The sequence below is a fragment of the Ricinus communis genome, chromosome 9 (genome assembly GCF_019578655.1).
Source record: "Ricinus communis isolate WT05 ecotype wild-type chromosome 9, ASM1957865v1, whole genome shotgun sequence".
Taxonomy (NCBI): domain Eukaryota; kingdom Viridiplantae; phylum Streptophyta; class Magnoliopsida; order Malpighiales; family Euphorbiaceae; genus Ricinus; species Ricinus communis.
Genome location: NC_063264.1, coordinates 24,617,917 through 24,641,207, shown reverse-complemented (window position 1 = coordinate 24,641,207; position 23,291 = coordinate 24,617,917). Strand labels below are relative to the sequence as shown.

Sequence of the window (23,291 nt, the reverse complement as noted above, 5' to 3'; positions counted from 1 at the left end):
CTATTAATTAAATAAGCAGATTTTTTATTATTTACATCTTCAATTTAATTTATTTTTAGCTTAATATACCTTAATTTTAATTCTAGATTTAGAATTATTTATTGTGACATAATGGCTTATTTATATTGCAGCAAAAAAGAAAAAAACTTATTTATGATGTAATATTCTTGTCTTTTCTAAATGAATTCCATTTTTTTATTTTCATCTTTTCTGTTTTCTTTCACAAGTTAGAATACATAAAAATCTGACTAAAAGATAAATTTTTTATTTTTTAAATTATTCTAATCATTTAAATTTCCCACAAATTGTGGATTTACATATTAATTTATATTTTTATTGCCATTTCCTGGAGAAATTAGCATAGGAACTCGTAGTAGAGTACAAAACAAAAGATGGGCCCGGCACCGTTGTCCATTCCTTAAATGCCACGTCAGGATGGTCACGTGGGGTCCATTTGGGGGAGACTACTGCTCCTGTCAGTATCAACTGGTGGGACCCAAATAAAGGCTAAAGCATTCGAGGAATTTTGGACAAAACAAACCGACAATTATCTCTTCTCTCGAAGATAATTACTCAATTGCGCAAAGCCTTATTTGCGCTTCGACTTTGTACTGAATTCCTAATCTGTCCCGCCAGTTGGCTTTTGTATCCTGTGCATTTTTACCTTCCCATGTCCTCTGCAGTTTTGGCGGGTTGTAAGCTGATTAGATTAGATGAGGGTGGAATGGTCATTTTGTGATTTCTTAAAAACGGCTACTTTTCTGCCCGGCGTTTTAGCTTTAGATCATTAAGAATCTCGCCTTTTTGTTGAATTTTGAATCACCTACCGAGATTGCCCTTTTTATTCCATCTTTTTTCATGCATTGCCACTACTACGCTTTAGAAAGTTGTGCTGTTAAAAATATATGCTTTTACCAAATTACTCCTGAAAGCAAATTTTCACTCTTAGAAAATCCGCCACTTATCGAGTTCGAAATTTCTATTTTTAAAAATATGATATTTTATTTTTATTTTTTATTTTTTTATTTTACTATCCTAATACATTGATATGTTATTTATATCAATTACTAAAAAATCTAAAAGTTTAAATAAAATAAAAAATTTATTTAAGTTTAATATGAATAGTAATAATTTTAATTTTTTTAATATATTTTTAACTTTATCTATTTTAATTAATATATAAATGAACTTTTTATTTCTATTAAAATTATAATAAGACATATTTAAAGATACTATGAGAAGTTTATTAGAGTTTTATTTTATAATTTTTTAACAAATTAGGTAATATATAATTATAAATTAAAAATATTTTTATATTTTAATTGTAGAACAAATTTTTTATGAAATTTATTACATTTTTATTTAAAAATTAAATATAATTATTTTTTAAAGACTTTAATTTAATTTTTATTTTTAAAAATAAATTTATACTCTTTTGATAAATCAAGAGATGCTGATCTACGATAGGACAAAAATGATGTATGAATTATGATAATGATAATAATAATGACAATATTTTGTAAAGTATTAAGTATAATAAATTCTTTTAAATATATTTTTATTATATTATTATTTATTTTTATCTAAATATAAATTATACCCTAAAAATTATAAAATAATAAATTACATGATATTTTATATAATTATCTCTAGTAATAATAAATAAATAAAAATAAAAAAATATTCGCAGCTTGGAGTGTTATGTGCAAACATGTGGAGGGCAAGTAAGTAAAATCCCAAAAGAGGAAGCAAGGCATGAGAAGAAAGCGATGGCATTAGCGTAATAATACCCAAAAGCTAAGACAATTCTTTACACAAAGCTCAAGAATAAAAAACCCACCAATCGCAGTAAAAAAGGTCTAAATTTTTCGTTCTTTTATTCTTTTTCAAATAAACTTTCATTTTCCTTGACCCCTCTCTCTCTCACTGTACCTCTGTTTCTTTTAGCTTCCTTTCTTGCTAAGTAGCTTAAGCTTACAGTCTCTCTCTCTCTAAACGCATACACACGCACACTCTCTCTCTCTGGACACTGTCTCTTCTAGGGTTTGCTTTCTGTATCTATCCATCTCACTTTCTCTGTAACTTCAAAGCTTTCTCTCTTCAAATCCTTATCTACATTGTGCTTTAATTAATTAATAATTAGGTTAATGTAATGTACTTTCCCGTTTGCTAATCTCAATGATGCCAGATTCACTACCTTACTTCTTTTGAATTTTCTTGGTAACTGCTTGCTTGCTTGTCTTTTTTGAGTATTTTTTTGGTGAAATTTATTAATATTGTTTTTAAAGTTTTAATGAGCTTTGATGATCTGTGTGTTTGTTTTGTAGAGAAGTGAGGAGGGTGAGAGACAGGGGTAAAAATGTCATCTTCGTCGAGAGTGGGGCCGGATCAAGGAACGCCGCAGCCACCGCGGCGGATCATGAGGACGCAGACAGCAGGAAATCTAGGAGAATCGATATTTGATAGTGAAGTAGTTCCATCTTCACTTGTCGAGATAGCTCCCATTCTTCGTGTTGCTAATGAAGTTGAATCTAGCAATCCTAGAGTTGCTTATCTTTGTAAGTTTCTATAAATATTGCCTTTTATTTAATAGTGTACTCTTTTGGATTTTATATTTATTTTGGTAATTGGTTAAAAAAAGTTAATGTTTTTAGTTGCATTTTAGTTTTTTCTTTTTAAATATCGGTTACTTTTCTTAACAATATCATTTTAAGCTGTGAATATTATTGTTTGACTAGGTTTTGTTGTTTATATCAACATATTGCAAAGTTACAATGTAGTGGAATTCAGCTTGGTTTGTATTTACTTTCATGCGTATAAGGTTACTTTTGTGCAGTTCATTGCAAAATATCTTACTATGATGCCTATTCAATGCATAGTTAATTTAGTTAAGTTAATATATGTTGCATTAGTGTTGATTTTTAACTACAAAAGCATGAGATGTATAGCTTCTGAAGTGAAACTCTTCCTGGTATTCATGAAAGGCAACATCTTACTATCATATTCGTTATAATTCGAGGTCTTGTTATTTCCATTTTACATATACATATTAATTATTCTATTCTCTTTATGTAGGCCGATTTTATGCCTTTGAGAAAGCACATAGGTTGGACCCCACTTCTAGTGGACGTGGAGTTCGACAATTTAAAACTGCTCTCCTGCAACGTCTTGAAAGGGTAGGCTTAGTTATCTCTTCATTCCAGAATTTTCTACTTCTTTTGACATGCATAGAGTATATTGGTTTTAACCTGTGTTACTCTGGGTTAGGTGCTAGTATTTCTAGATATGTGATGAGTATTACATCTTTAATATAATCAGCCCCTGATTCTTACAAGATCTAAAAATATCAGTTAACTTAATTACTATCCAAGGATACAGCCAATTCTATACATGTCTTAGAAAATTTCTTCTGTAAAATCTTGAGTAGCATTCAAGCTTCACTCATATATATTGTGTGAGTTCTTAATGAAGAGCATATAATTAAAGTGCCATGGAATGAAATATATGAGCTGTGAGGAATTTTACAACTTAACATTGAAGTAGTCATCACGTTTCACTTATTTTTAGGATGACTTCATTACTAATGAACATAAAATGGTAAGCATTTGAATGATGTTGTGGTGGTGAAAAGTGAGAACTGTTGAGCAAGGTGGCTTTCTTGGCTTCTTTTGTTGGTTTGTGCTTCAGGCTCATTTGGAGTAGTGTCTTTAGTTTGAGGGTGATACTCTTACTTGTATTGCTTTGTTGCTTGGTTTTTACCTATTAGTTCAAATAGGAGAATACCTGTAATACTATTTTACAATTAGTATAACTTTCATATCTGAAAAGGCAATATCATAATTACAATTGTTCGAATTGGAAGAATTATAAAATTGTAAAACCTTGTGTTTCACTATTTGAAAATGTGATTATACATTGATTTTACCCGAATTTGTAATAATTTTGACTCTTTTACATGTTTTTAACTTGTGTAATAGTAAAGTTGTTGGAGTTAATGCTTGATTTTAATAACAATGTTTGAAAGTATAATGGTAATGTTTGGAGATAGAGTCTAACAGGCTCTTTTGCAATTGTACAACTTATTGCTATATATTTTTACAGTTTATGTAAGTAAAAGCTTCTCCAATATGTATATTTACTAATCAGCCATTTGTAAAAGATTTACTCTTAATTGATTAAATGAGTTCAGTAAGGTTATCTGGAATCAGATTGATGTGTGTTTGGTATCCTAATTGTTTAAGGGAAGATGTCCCTGTGGATTGATAGTCTATCTATTATGCAATTGCAAAATGTATTAAATAAGATTAAATGCTCCAAATAGGATGTGATATTGTTATAGATCAATGCCACATTCTGAAATGAAAGTCTCAACACCTATGATCTACTCAGGAAACTAAATAATTGCTGTATCATTGAGAATTATGCAGTGTGATTCAGCAATCCCTTTAGCTATTTACTATATGTCATTATTTGTTTTTCAGGAAAATGATCCAACCTTGATGGGAAGGGTAAAAAAGAGTGATGCACGGGAAATGCAGAGTTTTTATCAACATTACTACAAGAAGTATATTCAAGCTTTGCAAAATGCTGCTGATAAAGCTGATCGGTTAGTTATTTGCCTCTGAGGGAGTCAAAGTAGGGTTTTCTTTTTGTGTGTGATGAGCGGTGTCTTTTAGTAAAATTCTTTGGATTTCTTGCTTAGTTGATATTGAGAGTTGCTTTTCTCTCTAAATCCAGAGCACAGCTTACAAAAGCATACCAAACGGCTAATGTCCTCTTTGAGGTTTTGAAGGCTGTTAATATGACTCAATCTATTGAAGTGGATCGCGAGGTGAACCCTTGTGACCTTAACTTTATTATTGTTCTAGCTGCCATTTCATTGTGGATATTTCTCCAGCTGCCTAATGCCTAATGAATTATGAACTCTTAACTCACTGGCTGTTACACATGTATGGCTTTCTTTGTCAACATATGTAAAGATTTTAGAAGCTCAAGACAAAGTTGCAGAAAAGACTCAGATCTATGTTCCTTACAATATTCTTCCTCTCGATCCTGATAGTGCAAATCAGGCAATTATGAGATATCCCGAGGTATGTTTCCTTTATATGCTTTGACTAGTGACCTTCAGTTTAGCTTTTCTCCTTAACCATTAAAGTGCTTTTGAAATTTTTATCATTGTAGATCCAAGCTGCTGTTTACGCACTGCGTAACACAAGGGGTCTTCCATGGCCCAAGGACTACAAGAAGAAAAAGGATGAAGATATTTTAGATTGGCTTCAAGCAATGTTTGGGTTTCAGGTGATTTAGCCAAGATAATTCTTTCTTACATGCTATTTCGTATTAGTATTAGAATAAGTTAATTGAATGGAATCAGGAATCGATAACTATCTCTATTGAATTTGCAGAAGGATAATGTGGCTAATCAAAGGGAACACTTAATCTTATTGCTTGCAAATGTTCACATTCGACAATTTCCAAAGCCTGATCAACAACCGAAGGTTTGTTGTTTTAAAATCATTATTCTTAGTGGATACAAGTTTTTTTGTCGCTTTCTCCTCTTACATAATTGTCGGTTGAGGTAGTAATTGGAACTACAATGTTAGGTAATTTGCCTCCATTTGCATCCTATGTTCTTAAGAGCAATTCCAGCAGTAGAGAATTGCCTTCATGTTTCAATTTTATCCCTTCTCTTTTTCTAGGGAGTTGCAAATTGGCTTTCTTGAGAAATTTTCATTCCTTATTGTACACATTACATGAATACCTATACATATTTTAAAAAGGGGGTTGTGTAATAGTTTTTGATGAAGAAAAAGTTCTCAAAAATGTTTTTATTCTTAGGATTTGGCATAACTAGGTTACGAAAATAAACAAGAAGTTACTACACTGCTTAAATTATCCCTGATTGTGGGGCACCATACGCAATTTCAGTAAAACTAGCAATATATTTTGGTTTCCTTCTGACACAGTGGCTTCCATTTCTTTTTTAGTTGGATGAGCGTGCATTAACAGAAGTGATGAAGAAACTTTTCAAGAACTACAAAAAATGGTGCAAGTACCTTGATAGAAAGAGTAGCCTTTGGTAAGAGTTCACTCTATTATTTTTGAATTATTAGTAGCTTTCTGGTTGGTTATCAGACTCCATCTTGGAATAATAGATTGGTGTAATATGGATTTTACTTTATTCAGTGAAGTTGCTGGATATTTTATTTGTTGTTATCCTTTTTGAACAGATATCATAAACTTTTGAGGAAAATCTATTAAATGTAAGACTTTTTAATTTGAGAGAAGTAGGAGAAAATGAAAAGAATTAGGAGGAGGTTAACTGTGTTTGTTTATAAAATGAGAAAGAGAGAAAGGAGGCAAATGAATAAGGGAAAAGTGGACTTCCTACTTTCCCCGGCCCAACTTAAAACCTCTTTAGATGAAAGGACATGGAACAATTTGACAATCATTTTGTTACGCACCCACGGGGTCTATAACTTTGCTTCCCTAGTGTTCAGGCCTTGGATGTTCTCCTTTTCCCTCCTTTCCTTGTTCCCTTGTGGCATTACACATTTTACCCAGCACCCTGTAAATAATACTGTTCAAAGTATAAATGAGGTTAATGACATGAAAAATAAATGAGGTTCTTCTTTATTTCTCAGTCCAATCCCTCTTCATCCCCTATTCTTTCCTTTTTGCTGGAATTTGGGTGTTTAAGTGATAAAGGTTTGCAGATACGAATTAAAATTTTTTATTGATACCAGATTGATTAATTTTGGGTTTCTAAATTTTCAGGTTACCCACCATACAACAGGAGGTGCAGCAGCGTAAATTGCTGTATATGGGTCTGTACCTTTTGATATGGGGAGAAGCTGCAAACTTAAGATTTATGCCAGAATGCTTGTGCTATATTTATCATCATGTATGTCTCTATGGTCCCATCTTATAATTGCATTACCCTTATGTGCACTCTTATTCCATGTAAGTATATATAGCATTTTGTTTCTATACTTTTTCACTTTCCATTTAGGCCTCATTTGGATGAGCTCCTAATAGTTGAATAATCTGGATAAGTTGATTGATTCTAGCTGGAAAATGTCTAAAGGTAAGAATATATATTTTCAACTTGAAAAAGTTACAATTCAGGAGTTTCTTTCTTTATTGGTTGCTAAAGAAAACCCATAAAAAGCCAGCTTTATTCTTGTTAGAAGTTGTATTTATCTCACATCACCTTGTTAGTGGGCTTTTATGTTGTATATATGTAGATTGGCACCCTCTTCCTTTGAGCTAGCTTTTGGAAATGAGTTCTACCCAAACCCATTTTGTCATGGTATTAGAGCTAGCCTTTTGTCTGCAATGATGAGTTTGGACCCGGCCTGTTTGCATGTCATGCCAAGTGTGAGGGGAGGGTATTAGAATTTGTATTTATCTCTCATCGCGTAGTTAGTGGGCTGCTATGTTGTATATATGTGGATTGGATGCCCTTTTCTGTTGAGCTAGCTTTTGGGAATGAGTTCTACCCAATCCCATTTTGTCAATTCTTTTTTTTTTTTTTTTTCTTCTGAGATTCTTGTAATTGGTTGCTTATCTGTGGTCATTTCTGCAGATGGCCTTTGAGCTGTATGGCATGCTAGCTGGGAATGTCAGTCTCTCGACGGGGGAAAATGTTAAGCCTGCTTATGGAGGTGCAAATGAGGCATTCTTGAGACTAGTTGTTACTCCTATCTATGATGTCATTGCAAAGGTGTTGCATGTGGACTTTTTTTTTTCTTCCCCTTTTTCAAGTCTGAAAATTATCTCGCATTATTTTTTGGTTAAGTTCATACTGTCATTAACACTGTATTCCTTGATAGGAATCTGAAAGAAGTAAAATGGGAAAATCAAAGCATTCCCAATGGAGGAACTATGATGACTTAAATGAATACTTTTGGTATTACACTTTATATAATTTTTTTTAATAGGTGTCTTCCTGTGGTATATGATTAATTTACAATTGTATGATTTGCAGGTCAGTTGATTGCTTTCGGTTAGGTTGGCCAATGCGTGATGATGCCGATTTCTTTCATTTACCTGCTGAACACTACCGTTATGAGAAAAATGGGGTAAGCAACTAGTTCTCAGCTCTTATATCTTTTCTTTCAAATGTCTAAGTTATTTTTACCATTAGCAAATGAAAACAAAAAGGCTCTCTACAAAGGCATTTTCCAAACAATGGTTTTTGTTAGTTGTAGGAGTCAATGGACGCAATGTCCATGATGCACCATATAAACAATACATAGAGACTCTTGTCCTCTTTCATTTTTTTGTTTTCTTTCATATTTGTTCTATAATTCCCTTACATGTTATGGAACTTTGCATAGCTCATCTAGGAGGGGTGGGGGGGTACAATAATGCATTTGTTATGCAGATATGCATGAAGTTGTTGTAGTTAAGTTTTTCACTAAATGCATCTTAGACATGTCAAAACTGGAACTATTACTAACATAACGTTTAAAGTCTTATTCTATAAATACGTGGTGCCATTTCCAAGTCCTCTAATTTCATGCAGGTCTCTTATGTTAGGAAGAAAGGTTGAAAAAATAGTGTAAGGGTAATACAAGCTAGATTGAAACTTTGTCTAGAGAAATGTAATTTACATAAATGTTTGAGATCTTTATTTGATGGGGGGGGGGTACAATAATGCATTAGTTATGCAGATATGCATGAAGTAGTTGTAGTTAAGTTTTTCACGAAATGCATCTTAGACATGTCAAAATTGGAACTATTACTAACATAACGTTTAAAGTCTTATTCGATAAATACGTGGTGCCATTTCCAAGTCCTCTACTTTCATGCAGGTCTCTTATGTTAGGAAGAAAGGCTGAAACAATAGTGTAAGGGTAATAAAAGCTAGATCGAAACTTTGTCTAGAGAAATGTAATTTACATAAATGTTTGAGATCTTTATTTGATGGCTAGTGATAATGATTAAGTCCATTAGCCAGTAGGATATAGGTTACACAAGGGAATCATGTATTTGATTGTGTCTAATAAAAGTAGTTGTGCATTTTGGCCTCTAAAGTATCATACTCGAGTAAAAATAAAGATGCAAATAATTATCAGTATCAACAATGTCTTTTGATGCTTCATGCTTTATAGCTATACTAGGGATAAAAATACTATTGTAAATGAATTTTGGATTGCTTTTATTATTGTTGTATGATTGCCATATTTAAAAATGAGTATGTGGTTAGTTTTTCTTAATGGTTTTGCATACTATTCTATTGCTGGAAAGAAGTTCAAGGAATTTAAAGAGCTTATTTGATTGTATTCTTGGTGTAGTAGCTATTGGACCAAATAAGTTAATGATGTTGTCATGATTGATTTCTTCATTTTCTTGTTGGGGATAAATACAAAATAGTACTATGTGGTTTCACTATTTGACAATTTTCAGTATGTGATTTTTTTCAAACAAAAAGACGTGTGGTTAAAAATCGTGGCAGAAAGAAGTATTTAATAGTTAAAAAGTATCGATTGGCAAGGATTGACTCATCTTCGCTCCGATCAACTATCGTTATTATATTTTCCATGTTTGATAATATAAGTTTAAAGCTTAATAACTCAAAGCATTATTTTAAATCGATCTCATCGAATCAATGACTTCTTATACCGTGATGTAATTGTCAAATAATGGAATTAGGAATCGTTAAGCTTCAAACTTATATTTTCAAATATGGACAACATGATAATGGCTGCTGATCGGAGCGAAGGTGGCTGAATCTTTCAAATTAAGACTTTTTAACCGTAAGATATTTTATTTTTCACAATTTGTAATCACATGACTCTCTTATCTAAAAACATCACATATTAAAAGTTGTGAACCAGTGAAATCACAAGATATTTTTTTGTATTATTATATTTTTCATTTTAGAGACGTGTGCCTGATGCCATATTAATGTCACCTAGGCTCAAAAGTTTCTTTATGCTAAGGTGTGCCTAGCATATGGTGTCTAGCCAAGACTTCTTTTACTTGTCAATGTGCTTGCTTTATAATACATGTTCTTGCTTTTTGTTTGTTCCAAATATATATATTCAAGAACTGGGTGCTTCTACTTTGTTCAACTTTTCTGTACATTTTTAATTTTGACATGTCTAAGATGGACTACACCAAGAATTTGGGAGTATCTTTTGAGTACTTATTTTAAAGAATTTGACTATTTAATCTGCTGGACTCGTGCATTCTAATTTGAATGATTTTTTCATGCATTGAGCAATAATGTTATGTTTACTGCTCTGCCAAATTGTATCCAGGAGAATAGTAAACCAGCTTTTAGAGATCGATGGGTGGGGAAAGTTAATTTTGTTGAGATACGTACATTTTGGCATGTCTTTAGAAGCTTTGATCGAATGTGGAGTTTTTTCATTCTATGCTTACAGGTATTTGATATTCCTTTTATTGCATATTTTTCTTTATAAAATTGTTATTTATTTCTGATGCTGACATATTATTTTAAGGCAATGATTATTGTTGCATGGAATGGTTCGGGGGAACCAAATGCTGTCTTTAACGGTGATGTATTCAAGAAAGTGTTGAGTGTCTTTATAACTGCTGCAATATTAAAGCTTGGGCAAGGTAAGAACACAGATAACATCTATTCCATGTCTTAGGATGTTTATCTAAATTATGTGCACTAGTTGTTCTTTGATCAGTATTTATTTAGTAACTCCAAATGACAGAAAGGGCCTGTAATTTATCTAAAGTTAGTCATGAAAGGTATAATCAAGGCACTAAATACATTAATTCATGATTTCCTTTTATCTTTTTCCATCTTATTACTCTTGCCTTTCTTTTTTTTTTTTTCTTTTTTTTTTTCCTGTCCATATGAATTGAAATGTGCTATTTTCCTCTATCTCCCTTTAATTTAACGTTTGGTGCAATTTGTATGATGAGAAAGTCTTTTACTATTATTATTTTTCTTATCATGATCATTATTATTATTCTTTTCATGATCATTATTTTCATTATTATTATCATTTTTTTAATATTGTTGCTGCTGTTATTCTTCTTCTTCTTATTATTATTATTATGAGAAGATGATGATTTTGCACAAGATTTCTACTGTGCGGGAATTTGATTAGTGACACTATTTCTGTTTAACCATGAAGCTGTCCTTGATGTAATCCTTAGTTGGAAGGCTCGGCAGATAATGTCATTCCATGTTAAGTTGAGATATATTCTGAAGGTTGTTTCAGCAGCTGCGTGGGTGGTGATTCTCCCTGTTACTTATGCTTATACTTGGGAGAACCCTCCAGGATTTGCTCAAACCATTAAAAGCTGGTTTGGCAATAATTCAAGCTCGCCTTCATTGTTTATTTTGGCTGTAGTTATCTACTTGTCACCAAATATGTTAGCAGCAGTGTTGTTTCTTTTTCCCATCCTACGTCGATTCCTTGAGAGATCGAACTATAAGATTGTGATGCTCATGATGTGGTGGTCACAGGTATGCAAAATGCTTTCTTTCTTTTCCTTTATTCAGTCATCTCTTTTTGCTCTGTTCAGTTAGCTATTATTTTTTTTAAATCAGGACTTTCCATGATAAGATTTGAACTGTACTAATTAAATCCAGCATATTTCTGTTCAAATTGGATTTTTACAAGCATGCCTATATTACATTGCAGCCACGGCTATATGTTGGTAGAGGAATGCATGAGAGTGCACTTTCTCTCTTCAAGTAAGAATTCATTCTAGAATGAAATGACATTGTAGTTTTAAATCTATAAATTGGTATCTAATGCCTTGGTTTGAGTATTCAGGTATACAATGTTTTGGGTTCTTCTTATTATGACAAAGTTGGCATTTAGTTACTACATTGAGGTCTGCTATATTTTTTACTCTGGCTTTCTTTAATCTTTAATTACTTTATCTAACAGTAAAAATATAGAGACAAGACAAAGTTCAATTTTTTCTGGCCTTGCTTCTTGTTTTATGTTCCTTAGCATTGGAGAATACCTTATCCTTCATGTGAACCTTCTTTCTCCTCACATGAACAAAATTTGTTATGCAAAAATTAAAAAGAAAATGATGACAGCACATGGACATTGAATATGCTAAATTAATTGACCCTTAATATGTTATTTTGAAAGAAAATTCAATTCTAATAATCATTTCTTGGTTGCAGATAAAGCCTTTAGTTCGTCCAACAAAGGATGTTATGAATGTTCATATCATAACTTTCCAATGGCATGAATTCTTTCCACGTGGTAATCAATGTGAAGATAATGAGATCATCTTTTATGTTTTTATCAAAACAGAATCTCATGTTTTCTTGTTTCTTTGCAGCAAGGAACAATATTGGAGCTGTTATTGCACTCTGGGCTCCAATTATTCTTGTATGGGTTTATCTACATCATCTTTGTTTTTATTTGAATGGAATACACTATGGATTCTAACAAATTAACTCCTCTTTTAGGTATATTTTATGGATACCCAGATTTGGTATGCCATATTTTCTACATTATTTGGAGGTATTTATGGTGCATTCCGACGCCTTGGAGAGGTTAGGAATTATTTCTTCTACATATAACAGTCCCTAAAATCACATTCATTTTTTAACATTTTTTATGCACTTATTTTCCTGATTCATTTGAACAGAATCTTTTACTAAAATCGCGTGCAAGATAACTGATAATTGAGCAGCAACTTTTTTAACGAACATAAATTTAAGAATATTGTTGCTGAACATAAGAGCCATTTCTTAGTATGCTCGCAAAATTGTAGGGCTTGCAACCACAAGATACAGTGTTAAGATTTAAAAAATAGTCATCTCATGCAGAAAGCTGAAAAGGTAGATTGATCCCCGCATTGTCCCTCCTAAGATTGTTGTCTGGAAGGACCATAACTGGATTTACTCCTTTTTGGTTCTGGACATTCGGTCACAGTTAGTGACTTTTAGAATTTAAATTCTTCCCTCGTTTAGTGGATAAGTATTATTGAGCATGATTGTTGTGCGTTTTTGTCAATTGGTTACGAGGACACCTTATGCTTACAATGTCTTATTGTCTATCTTTATTTCTGAGTTAAAAAGAAGAATTTTGTTTATAAATGAAATCCCACAATTCTTTGTACCTAGAAATGGAAAAGAACATGAGAAAGCCCTAAAAGCATCATGCAATTCAAGCTGGTTGGAATCAACATTTTAACTTTAAAACTTCCATGCAATAATATTGTGTAAAAAGCTGCCTAGCAGTTTTGGTGATGGACATTCTTAAGCATGGCTCTTGGATTTCTGGAATCTTAATATTGAACGTGGAATCATTTGGCTGACATGCCACTATTCTTTTATGAAGAAATCTATGGTTGCAGTGTGGCTCCACTGCAAAATGTCTACTCCTCATTGAGTATGCTTTAAGACATTCATTACAATCTGTGTTGGGCATGTCTTGTAATTAAATGACTGCATGATTGTCAAATTCTGTATCATGCTGGTAGTATGCTCTCATGGATGATTCGTTCTCATGCATGTTGTTTGAGTGGTTGTTCATTGTTGTGTTTAATATGTATCTGTTAGATTATTGATGTTGTTTTATCACTGAATGAATTTATTGTTCCTCTCACAAATTCTTGGACCTCTGTTCCTGATTATTGATTAACAAAGAATTTGCTAGTTTAATTTTATGTTCAGAACATGTGATTCATGTCTCAAGAATTGGTTTCCATTTATTTTCTTTCTGGTACAAGAACTTGGAGAGTGATGCAGGAAGAATGCTTTGACCCTTTGTTTTTACTTGCTCTGACCTCTTATATCTATATCAGATTCGGACATTGGGAATGCTTCGATCTCGTTTTCAATCTATTCCTGGTGCTTTTAATGCCTGTTTAATTCCAGAGGAGAAGAGTGAGCCAAAGAAAAAAGGATTAAAGGCCACCTTGGCTCGCAATTTTGCTGTGGTTAGACATCAATATTGTATATAGACAGATTTGTGCCTGTACAAACACACACCTGAACACATAAATACTTACTGAGAGATTCATATTCATGACCCCTGATGAATTCTCTAATAACTTCTCTAATAAGATATTATGAACACGCCCTTGCCTGGACTTCCGATGCAGATAACATCTAATAAAGAGGATGGGGCAGCGAGATTTGCTCAGTTGTGGAACAAAATTATCAGTAGCTTTAGGGAGGAAGATTTAATAAGCAATAGGTAGCAGTGTGCTGCTTTGAAAATTTTACTATTCGTTCTAGTTTTTAGTTTTGGATTTGTATGGCGATCTCCATTTGACCTGGATGTTTTTTATATTAGGGAAATGGACTTGTTGCTGGTTCCATATTGGGCAGATGAAGATTTGGGCCTTATACAGTGGCCTCCTTTTTTGCTTGCTAGCAAGGTTTTTTTTTATGTAGTTGACTTGCAAATATGTATCATGCATGCTATTACATGGATATCGAGATACTAAATCGGTATATCCTTTCAGATCCCAATAGCACTAGACATGGCCAAGGACAGCAATGGTAAAGATAAAGAGCTGAAAAAGAGAATTGAGGCTGAGAACTACATGTCCTGTGCTGTTCGCGAATGCTATGCTTCATTTAGGAACATCATCAAGTTCTTGGTTCAAGGGAAACGTGAGACAGAGTGAGTTTCTATGCAATGTGGATAGTTTTAGAGAAAAATTAAAAGCAAGTGCTATTCCAAATTCTGACTAAGCTACAAATCTTTTGAACTGAGGTTTCGCATTAACTATACCATGTTCTGTTGATGGGGTTTTTCAGAGTGATTGATTTCATATTTTCTGAAGTCGAAAAACACATAGATGAGGGTACCCTGATAAGTGAGTACAAGATGAGCGCTCTTCCTAGCCTCTATGACCAGTTTGTGAGGCTTATCAAACATTTGGTAATAAGCAATATACTGTCTTTAATAATGTTTTGATTGAGCTAGATGGAGAGAATTCCTAACCCTTCTGGAAATATTATGCAGTTAGATAACAAACAGGAGGATAGGGATCAAGTTGTGATTCTTTTCCAGGACATGTTGGAGGTTGTGACACGAGACATTATGATGGAGGATCATATCTCAAGGTGAGACATCTTGATGTAGTCATCTTATCAAGCATGTGTTCCTTCTAATTTCTTTCTTACATTATTGACTTTTTCTTTAAACAGTTTGGTGGATTCAATGCATGGTGGATCTGGGCATGAGGAGATGATTTTAATTGATCAACAATATCAGTTGTTTGCATCTTCCGGAGCTATTAAGTTTCCAATTGATCCTGCAACAGAAGCATGGAAAGAGAAGGTGTGTTTCCTTGACAGAGATATACCATCATGAAAATCCATGTATCTGACTGTGTACCTGTTGTAGATAAACCTGGTTGTCTACAAACATCTAATTGTTTTCGTTATATGTATTTACAGATAAAAAGGCTTTATCTTTTACTTACAACAAAGGAATCTGCTATGGATGTGCCGTCCAACTTAGAAGCTAGGAGGCGCATTTCGTTCTTCTCAAATTCATTATTTATGGACATGCCTGATGCTCCAAAAGTTCGCAATATGCTTTCTTTCTCGTAAGCATTCTTTCTATTCATGTTTGTAGTAGTTTTACGTTGTGCATTTTCTATTTAAATTTCTCTATGAATGACCCAAAGCAAAAATAATTCTGTTGCCCATTCGCAATAGGAAAGTTTAACAATGATGTTACAGCTTTAGGGGAAGATCGCAAGTGAAACCCCTGGTGTACGCCTATCACAAATCATTTCACATGTTATTAATTATGAACTGTTTATCCTAGTCAATTCAAATTTATTATGAACTATTAGTCAGAAATCATTCCACATAAGATTCTAAGATGGCTTTCTCATGTTAAAACCAAGAAAAAATAATTTGGGCATCTAGATATTTGAAATACTCTGTCCTTTTCCCTTTTTTACCCCTGTTCTGCTATACTTAGAGCATGGTATTATGAGACGGATGGAATATGATAATTGATTGTTATGCAGACTTTATTGTCCCTTGACTGGATACTCAGTCCTTTTCCTTTGTTACCCCTGTTGTGCTCTACTTAGAGCATGGTATTATGAGATGGATGGAATATGATCATTGATTGTTATGCAGACTTTATTGTCTCTTGACTGGATAAGCCAAGTTAAGTCCCTATTGAGCGTGATACTTTGTATTAAGCAGGAGTATATTCTGATGATATTAACCCTAACAACTTCATGGTATTAAATCTCATACAATGTTGATGTACTATATTGTTGTTGTTGTTGCTGCTTATTATTATTATCTTTTTGCTTTTGATTCTCCTTTCTTTTAAGTTTAGTTGTTTAACAGTACAAAGAATCAAACTTCTCTCATATGGTTATTTATCTTGTAGTGTTTTGACTCCATACTACACAGAGGAGGTACTATTTTCATTGCGTGATTTGGAAGTTCCAAATGAAGATGGTGTTTCAATTCTCTTTTACTTGCAAAAGATCTTTCCAGGTTTATTTTCTCTTACTTGTGAATTACTAAGCTAGATTATATATAGATATGCATAATCTTGGTCTAATATCTATAGTAATGCACAGATGAATGGAACAATTTTCTTGAGAGAGTAAATTGCTCTAGTGAAGAAGAGCTCAAAGGATCAGATGAGTTAGAAGAAGAACTTCGTCTATGGGCCTCATACAGGGGCCAAACACTGACTAGAACTGGTAGGCTCTTGTTGTTTCCTTTTAGGCATATGTATATATACATGAAATATATATTTTTTGTCCAGTATTGTGGCCTGTTATGCTCTCTGTTCTCCCTCTTTGTGGGGATGGGGCTAGTGAGTTATTTGAATAACTATGACTTCTATGTTTCGGTTCTTACTAAAATAATATTACAAATGCCAGTAAGAGGTATGATGTATTATCGGAAGGCGTTGGAGCTTCAGGCTTTCCTTGATATGGCCAGACATGAAGGTAACTGATATCTTGTAATTTTTTGAATATTTACTGCCGTGTTCTTCTAATGCAGAAACTTTTTCCTTTAATCATAGATATAAATTTGTTTCTTAACCGGGTCATTACACTTGCCCAGATTTGATGGAGGGCTACAAAGCCATGGAATTGAATACAGAGGATCAGTCAAAGGGGGAGAGGTCTATGTTGGCACAATGTCAAGCAGTAGCTGATATGAAATTCACATATGTGGTATCATGCCAGAAGTATGGGATTCACAAGAGATCTGGCGATCCTAGAGCACAGGACATTTTGAAGCTCATGACAACGTATGTTTAGGTTAAATTTTTGGTGGAATAGCTGATTTCATAATACTGACCTCTAAAAATATTCTCAATTGGCAGGTATCCATCATTGCGAGTGGCATATATTGATGAGGTTGAAGTAACTAGCCAAGACAAATCCAAGAAGAACAATCGAAAAGAATACTTTTCTGCTCTCGTAAAGGCTGCCTCACCCAAGTCCATTGATCCTTCAGAGCCAGTACAAAATTTGGATGAGGTAGATCCATCTGTTTCAAAAATCTGGTGCTTATTCAATGCTACTAAGACGATATGACTTACTATATTGTGCAACAACATTGTTTGAAGTAGAGGTCTGAATCACATTTTTACCTTAGCTTGAAGCATGTAGTACACTTGTGCAATTTGACCACCCTGTAGGAACTTTGCAAATGATTTTTTCCTATAGTTCTTTCAGTAGGATATGTAATCCTGTTTACATGCTTTATTTGCCAAATAAGAAGGATTCTGTTAATCTTTCTGGTCGATACTTCTAGTAATAAGTAAATGGTCTTCATTACATGTTAATCTATTGAAGAAAATAAATCCCATAAATTAGGCTAGTCTTAATGAATACCGCTTCCAAGCTAGTTGCTTTCTATGATTCAAAAGAGGGATAAAAGTAACTAAAGGACAATGGAGAAGGCTAGTAATAATGCTTGGACTGTTGGTGGGAAACAGTCCATCATATATCTCATTCTGCAGAAATGAAAAGAGTGCATGGCGTTGTAAGAAATGATGATGGCCTGCATTATGGTCCGAGGTTGGGATTGAAAGAATTGGACTATGTCTTGACATTTGCTTGCATGAGCAGTTCACAATTCTGGAATTATGTTTCTGCTGGTTCTGAGAAATAGTGCCACTTTGCTGCTTTAGCTTGCATGAGCTATAGTTATTGATGTTTGCTTTCTTACACTATCGCACTGTGGGCGCATAACAAATATGCATGGAGGGGATAGTGTAAATAATGTCATTGGACTTAGATGTGTCAGTCCATGTGTATTGCCAGATTTTATTCCATCTACTTCATTCTTCATTTCCAAGCCCGAAAATTAAATTGTATGGAAAATGAATGTGGGTTTTGTACAAGGTACAATATAGTTTTTCTAGTATTAAAGCACTATTATGATCTTGGTCTTTCCCATTTTATTGTCCTTCTTTCCTTGTGCAGGTCATTTATCGGATCAAACTTCCCGGACCAGCCATCTTGGGTGAGGGAAAACCTGAAAACCAAAATCATGCTATTATCTTCACACGTGGAGAAGGCTTGCAAACAATAGATATGAATCAGGTTTATTATTATTATTGTTGTTATTATTATTATTATTATTTTTATTATTATTATTTTCAGTCACCTATCAACCCTGGTCTTAACCTAATGTTTGTTGTTTGTGGTATTTATTTTAATAGGACAATTACATGGAAGAAGCTCTGAAAATGAGGAATTTACTGCAAGAATTTCTTAAGAAACATGATGGTGTGAGACATCCTACAATTCTTGGACTTAGGGAGCATATATTTACTGGAAGGTACTATTTATTTTTGAGTATGCTACTTTCATGCAATAAAAAATGTTGCCGTATCATGTCTTGATGATTTTTCCTTATGTGGGTGCAGTGTTTCATCTCTCGCATGGTTTATGTCAAATCAGGAGACTAGTTTTGTGACTATAGGTCAGAGACTGTTGGCCAACCCTCTTAAGTAAGTTATCATGGCTTAAAAAATTGTTGACATAAATTTTAGCCAATTAGTTTGAGTTTCAATTTAATAGAGTATTCATGTACAGAAAGCAAGGATAACTAATTAAGCTGCATAAAAGTTGGGATTACAAAGCAACAAGTTATAATTTTCTGCAAAAATATGGAGTCCATTCAATTGCAGTTTTTAGCAGGCTTTCAAATATTATAATTCTTTCTGTGGAGTTCAGCATCACCTTGTTGACTTACTGCAAGTCACATTTATTGATATCAATATCAATATTGTTGATACTACCTGGAAGGGTGGCACCCCATATGTGCCCTTTAGTTTATATTAAGTTTTTCTCTGTTTGGGTCAAAAGAAAATAAGTGCTTAATTTTCAAGGATACTTGGCTGTATAATGCATTCTGATGTACTGCATAAGCCCAGGAACCTGCCCACTTATCAAAATTTGTTTTTCAGGCAGATTCCTCATTCTTCTGATGGTAATTCTGAAATTTGATGACAAGGAAATTTGGCTGTAAAAGTCATCTTGATGATAATTCTCAATTTGATATTTGGTAGATTTTGTGGAAGAGTATTGTTGCATTCAAGTACCATTATGTTTAAATGCGATTAAATTTTTATTGTAATTTCTACTTAGGATGAATCCCCTTTGCTCGTTTCTGGGATTAATTGGGTTATTTTGAGGATTCAGATACACAGCTTAATCACTAGTATGGTTATTGTGAAGTTGAACATATATAAATGTGGGCCTTGGCCACAGGCTAAATTTAAGGATATTTTTCTTTTTAAAATGTAATAGCATCTTAGGAAAAGTAATAAGAGAAATGGTTGTAAGCCTTCATTTTGGACCATGTGGATAAATTATTTAGGTAGCTTTAGTGCTTTCCTAATATTACACGACAATGTTGCCAATGGCGATAGCAGTAGTTTGGATGTGTGAGACATACTGCAGATTGTCCTTTCTTGGATGCAGCCATAAGCTTTTATTCTTTGTAAACATATTAGTGGCTCAACTTAACATTTTGCGGAGCTTTAATTTGATTTTTTTTTTTCTCTCATGCTAATTTCTAACCAAACTATTTTCTCTTCTTATTTAGAGTTCGGTTCCACTATGGTCATCCGGATGTTTTTGATAGGCTATTTCACCTCACTAGAGGGGGTGTGAGTAAAGCATCTAAGGTTATCAATCTGAGTGAAGACATCTTTGCTGGTTTGTTCTCATGGAACTTTTTACATAATTTTATGTGATCTTGCCTCTGCCATGTAACTTCTGACAATTTCAAATGCAGGTTTCAATTCTACACTCCGGGAAGGCAATGTTACTCATCATGAATACATACAAGTCGGGAAGGGAAGGGATGTGGGTCTCAATCAGATTTCTATGTTTGAAGCCAAAATTGCTAATGGCAATGGTGAACAGACTTTGAGTCGTGATATATACCGGCTTGGACATCGTTTTGACTTTTTCCGTATGCTGTCATGCTATTTCACCACAGTTGGTTTTTACTTCAGTACTCTGGTATGTTGTGAAATTCTGTTCATATCTTTTAAAATTCTTGAAATATATACAGAATGTTGTCGATAGTAAATATTTTGTTTCCTCTTACAGATGACTGTGCTCACTGTATATGTGTTCCTTTATGGCCGCCTTTATCTTGTTCTTAGTGGACTTGAAAAAGGCTTAATTAGTCAGAAGGCAATTCGAGATAATAAGCCCCTTCAGGTGGCTCTTGCTTCTCAATCATTTGTTCAAATTGGGTTTTTGATGGCCTTGCCTATGCTGATGGAAATTGGCTTGGAAAGAGGTTTCCGAACTGCGCTAAGTGAATTTATATTAATGCAACTGCAACTGGCACCGGTATTTTTCACATTTTCTCTTGGAACGAAGACGCACTATTATGGAAGGACTTTGCTTCATGGAGGTGCAAAATACAGGCCCACAGGTCGAGGATTTGTCGTGTTCCATGCCAAGTTTGCTGAAAACTATAGGCTTTATTCTCGCAGCCACTTCGTTAAGGGTATTGAGATGATGATTTTACTTGTTGTATACCAAATCTTCGGTCAGCCTTATAGAAGTGCGGTTGCTTATGTGTTGATTACTATATCTATGTGGTTTATGGTTGGGACCTGGCTTTTTGCTCCCTTCCTGTTTAATCCTTCTGGTTTTGAGTGGCAAAAGATTGTTGATGATTGGACTGATTGGAACAAATGGATCAGTAACCGAGGGGGTATTGGTGTACCGCCTGAAAAAAGTTGGGAATCATGGTGGGAGGAGGAACAAGAACATCTTCGTCATTCTGGAAAACGCGGGATTGTGGCTGAGATATTGTTGTCATTGCGATTCTTTATTTATCAATATGGGCTGGTGTATCATTTAAAGATTACAAAGGAACACAAAAGTTTTCTGGTATTCATCTTCTGCAAATACATTATCACTTTAATTTATTTGAATTGTATTTTTATAATAAAGATGGAAGCTGCAAAATTAGTCATGTTCTTTCCATTGGTCATAGGTGTATGGAATATCGTGGCTGGTCATCTTTGTAATACTGTTTGTCATGAAGGTAAGCATCTAATTCTTGGATCTTGTTATATTTTCCATTTATGTTTCTGGAGTGCATCTCACATTGTTGGAAGCCATTAGTAGGTCTCTTGCTTTTCAGTCTTTTTAAGGCTGAAAAGTAAGTTTGGGTTCATTATATCAAACCTATAAATGTTCTCTGAAAATTGACACTCTTGATGACGCCGTTGAGTATTTATTATTAATATTATTATTATTTTGAAAGCCAATCTCTTTATGTAGAAATTTGAGAAAAAACGTTGCTGTCCTTAGAAAACTGCAATTTTCTATTTGTATTTTAATTTTGTATCAAAGCCTCATGAGAAATACATAGCCTCTCTCTCTATAAAAACACTTGCCTGTTTTTGTCTTGCAGACGGTATCTGTTGGAAGGCGAAAATTTAGTGCAAACTTCCAGCTTGTGTTCAGGCTGATAAAGGGAATGATATTCCTCACCTTTGTCTCCATTCTGGTCACTTTAATTGCACTGCCTCACATGACAGTTCAGGACATCGTTGTATGTATTCTTGCTTTCATGCCAACTGGCTGGGGGATGCTTTTGGTAAGTGATTGTGCAAGTTATTTGGTAGAATTATTGACTGTTACTGTCACTTCAGTGTCAAACTTGAAACTAAGAATTAAAGTTGCTAAGAGAGCTTGTAACATACATGGAAGCTAAACTTAAATCATAACATCAGTGTAACCAATGAGCATCTAGATTGTTTTAGGGTTTACCAGACAGAAGTTATATACTGTTTTGCGGAAACAATCAAATGATTTCTCAAGTCATCATGAGATAAGTAATGTGGACTCAGCATTGCTTGAGCTTTTTATGCAGTTCCATCATTAATTTTAAATTCTCTTTGATTTGTTTTCCCCTTGTACATAGATTGCACAAGCTTGTAAGCCTCTTGTTCATCGAATGGGTTTCTGGGGATCAGTTCGGACACTGGCACGTGGTTATGAGATTGTTATGGGCTTGCTTCTGTTCACTCCAGTTGCATTCCTTGCCTGGTTTCCGTTTGTGTCTGAATTCCAGACTCGAATGTTATTCAACCAAGCATTTAGTAGAGGTCTGCAAATTTCTCGTATTCTCGGTGGGCAAAGAAAGGATCGGTCTTCTCGTAGCAAGGAGTAATCTTGCTGACAGTAACACCACTATATATATATGTATACACATGCTGATGCATTTATCATCCTGATTCTGTCAAGAGGCTAATGGGAATGCTGATACATGATGTTTTGTCATCCTGATTCTGTAAACAGGCTAGTGAGAATGTTGTCCATATCTACTGTAACTATGTTTTGTAATTATGCAGATGTAGGGGCATTGTCTCAATGATGGATGAGATGGGGAGAAATTTTGATTATTGGAATTGATTAGTCCTGGCTTCCCAATCATTCTGTTAAATTATATTGCAAAAAGAAAAAGATTGTAATCTATTCTTGATCATTTTATAATCTGATTAGATGATTCTAGGATTTGATTTCAAGTTGTTCATTGGGTTTTTAAGTTAGTGATTCTCATGGGTTTATAAAAGTTAAGGTTCGTGGTTCTATTTTTAGAGGTTTTTTAACATCTGGTATCGTAGTTTTTGACTTTTGAACCAGGTTACTTATTCTTCTTTAATGTTATTTTATTGTGTTTTTTAAGTTTCGAAGTGGTTTGATTCATTTCTTGATTGTTTCTTGATAGCAAATCTTGATTGCTCTTGTTTAGCTTAATTTGAAATTTTGATTTTTCTTTTAAAAGAAAAAGATAAAAAAAAGATAAAAGATAAAGAAAAAGA

The 23,291-nt window shown here is 33.7% G+C and overlaps 1 protein-coding gene across 2 annotated transcripts; it reads left to right on the top strand.

Moving 5' to 3' along the window:
• The first annotated feature begins 1,894 nt into the window (after positions 1-1,894).
• On the top strand, positions 1,895-22,994 carry LOC8267534 (callose synthase 3). Of its 2 annotated transcripts, XM_015724745.3 has the most exons (43): positions 1,895-2,220; positions 2,328-2,558; positions 3,076-3,176; positions 4,482-4,606; positions 4,738-4,831; positions 4,980-5,090; positions 5,182-5,298; positions 5,406-5,498; positions 5,988-6,079; positions 6,778-6,904; positions 7,589-7,726; positions 7,836-7,912; positions 7,991-8,084; positions 10,272-10,397; positions 10,476-10,593; positions 11,127-11,461; positions 11,640-11,692; positions 11,775-11,835; positions 12,140-12,221; positions 12,301-12,350; positions 12,431-12,517; positions 13,774-13,908; positions 14,074-14,168; positions 14,268-14,352; positions 14,440-14,600; positions 14,738-14,861; positions 14,946-15,046; positions 15,131-15,263; positions 15,383-15,534; positions 16,344-16,453; positions 16,540-16,665; positions 16,849-16,917; positions 17,036-17,225; positions 17,301-17,457; positions 18,409-18,528; positions 18,648-18,766; positions 18,855-18,938; positions 20,039-20,151; positions 20,231-20,460; positions 20,551-21,348; positions 21,455-21,505; positions 21,878-22,063; positions 22,391-22,994. In XM_015724745.3, the coding sequence occupies exons 2-43, from the start codon at positions 2,360-2,362 to the stop codon at positions 22,637-22,639; spliced, it is 5,868 nt and encodes a 1,955-aa protein (XP_015580231.1). In that variant the 5' UTR covers positions 1,895-2,220; positions 2,328-2,359; the 3' UTR covers positions 22,640-22,994. The 2 variants fall into 2 exon arrangements, with proteins under 2 accessions (XP_015580231.1, XP_048234867.1); XM_048378910.1 differs by lacking the exons at positions 1,895-2,220; positions 2,328-2,558; positions 3,076-3,176; ... (5 more) ...; positions 5,988-6,079; positions 6,778-6,904 and adding an exon at positions 7,067-7,087.
• Positions 22,995-23,291: the final 297 nt, after the last annotated feature.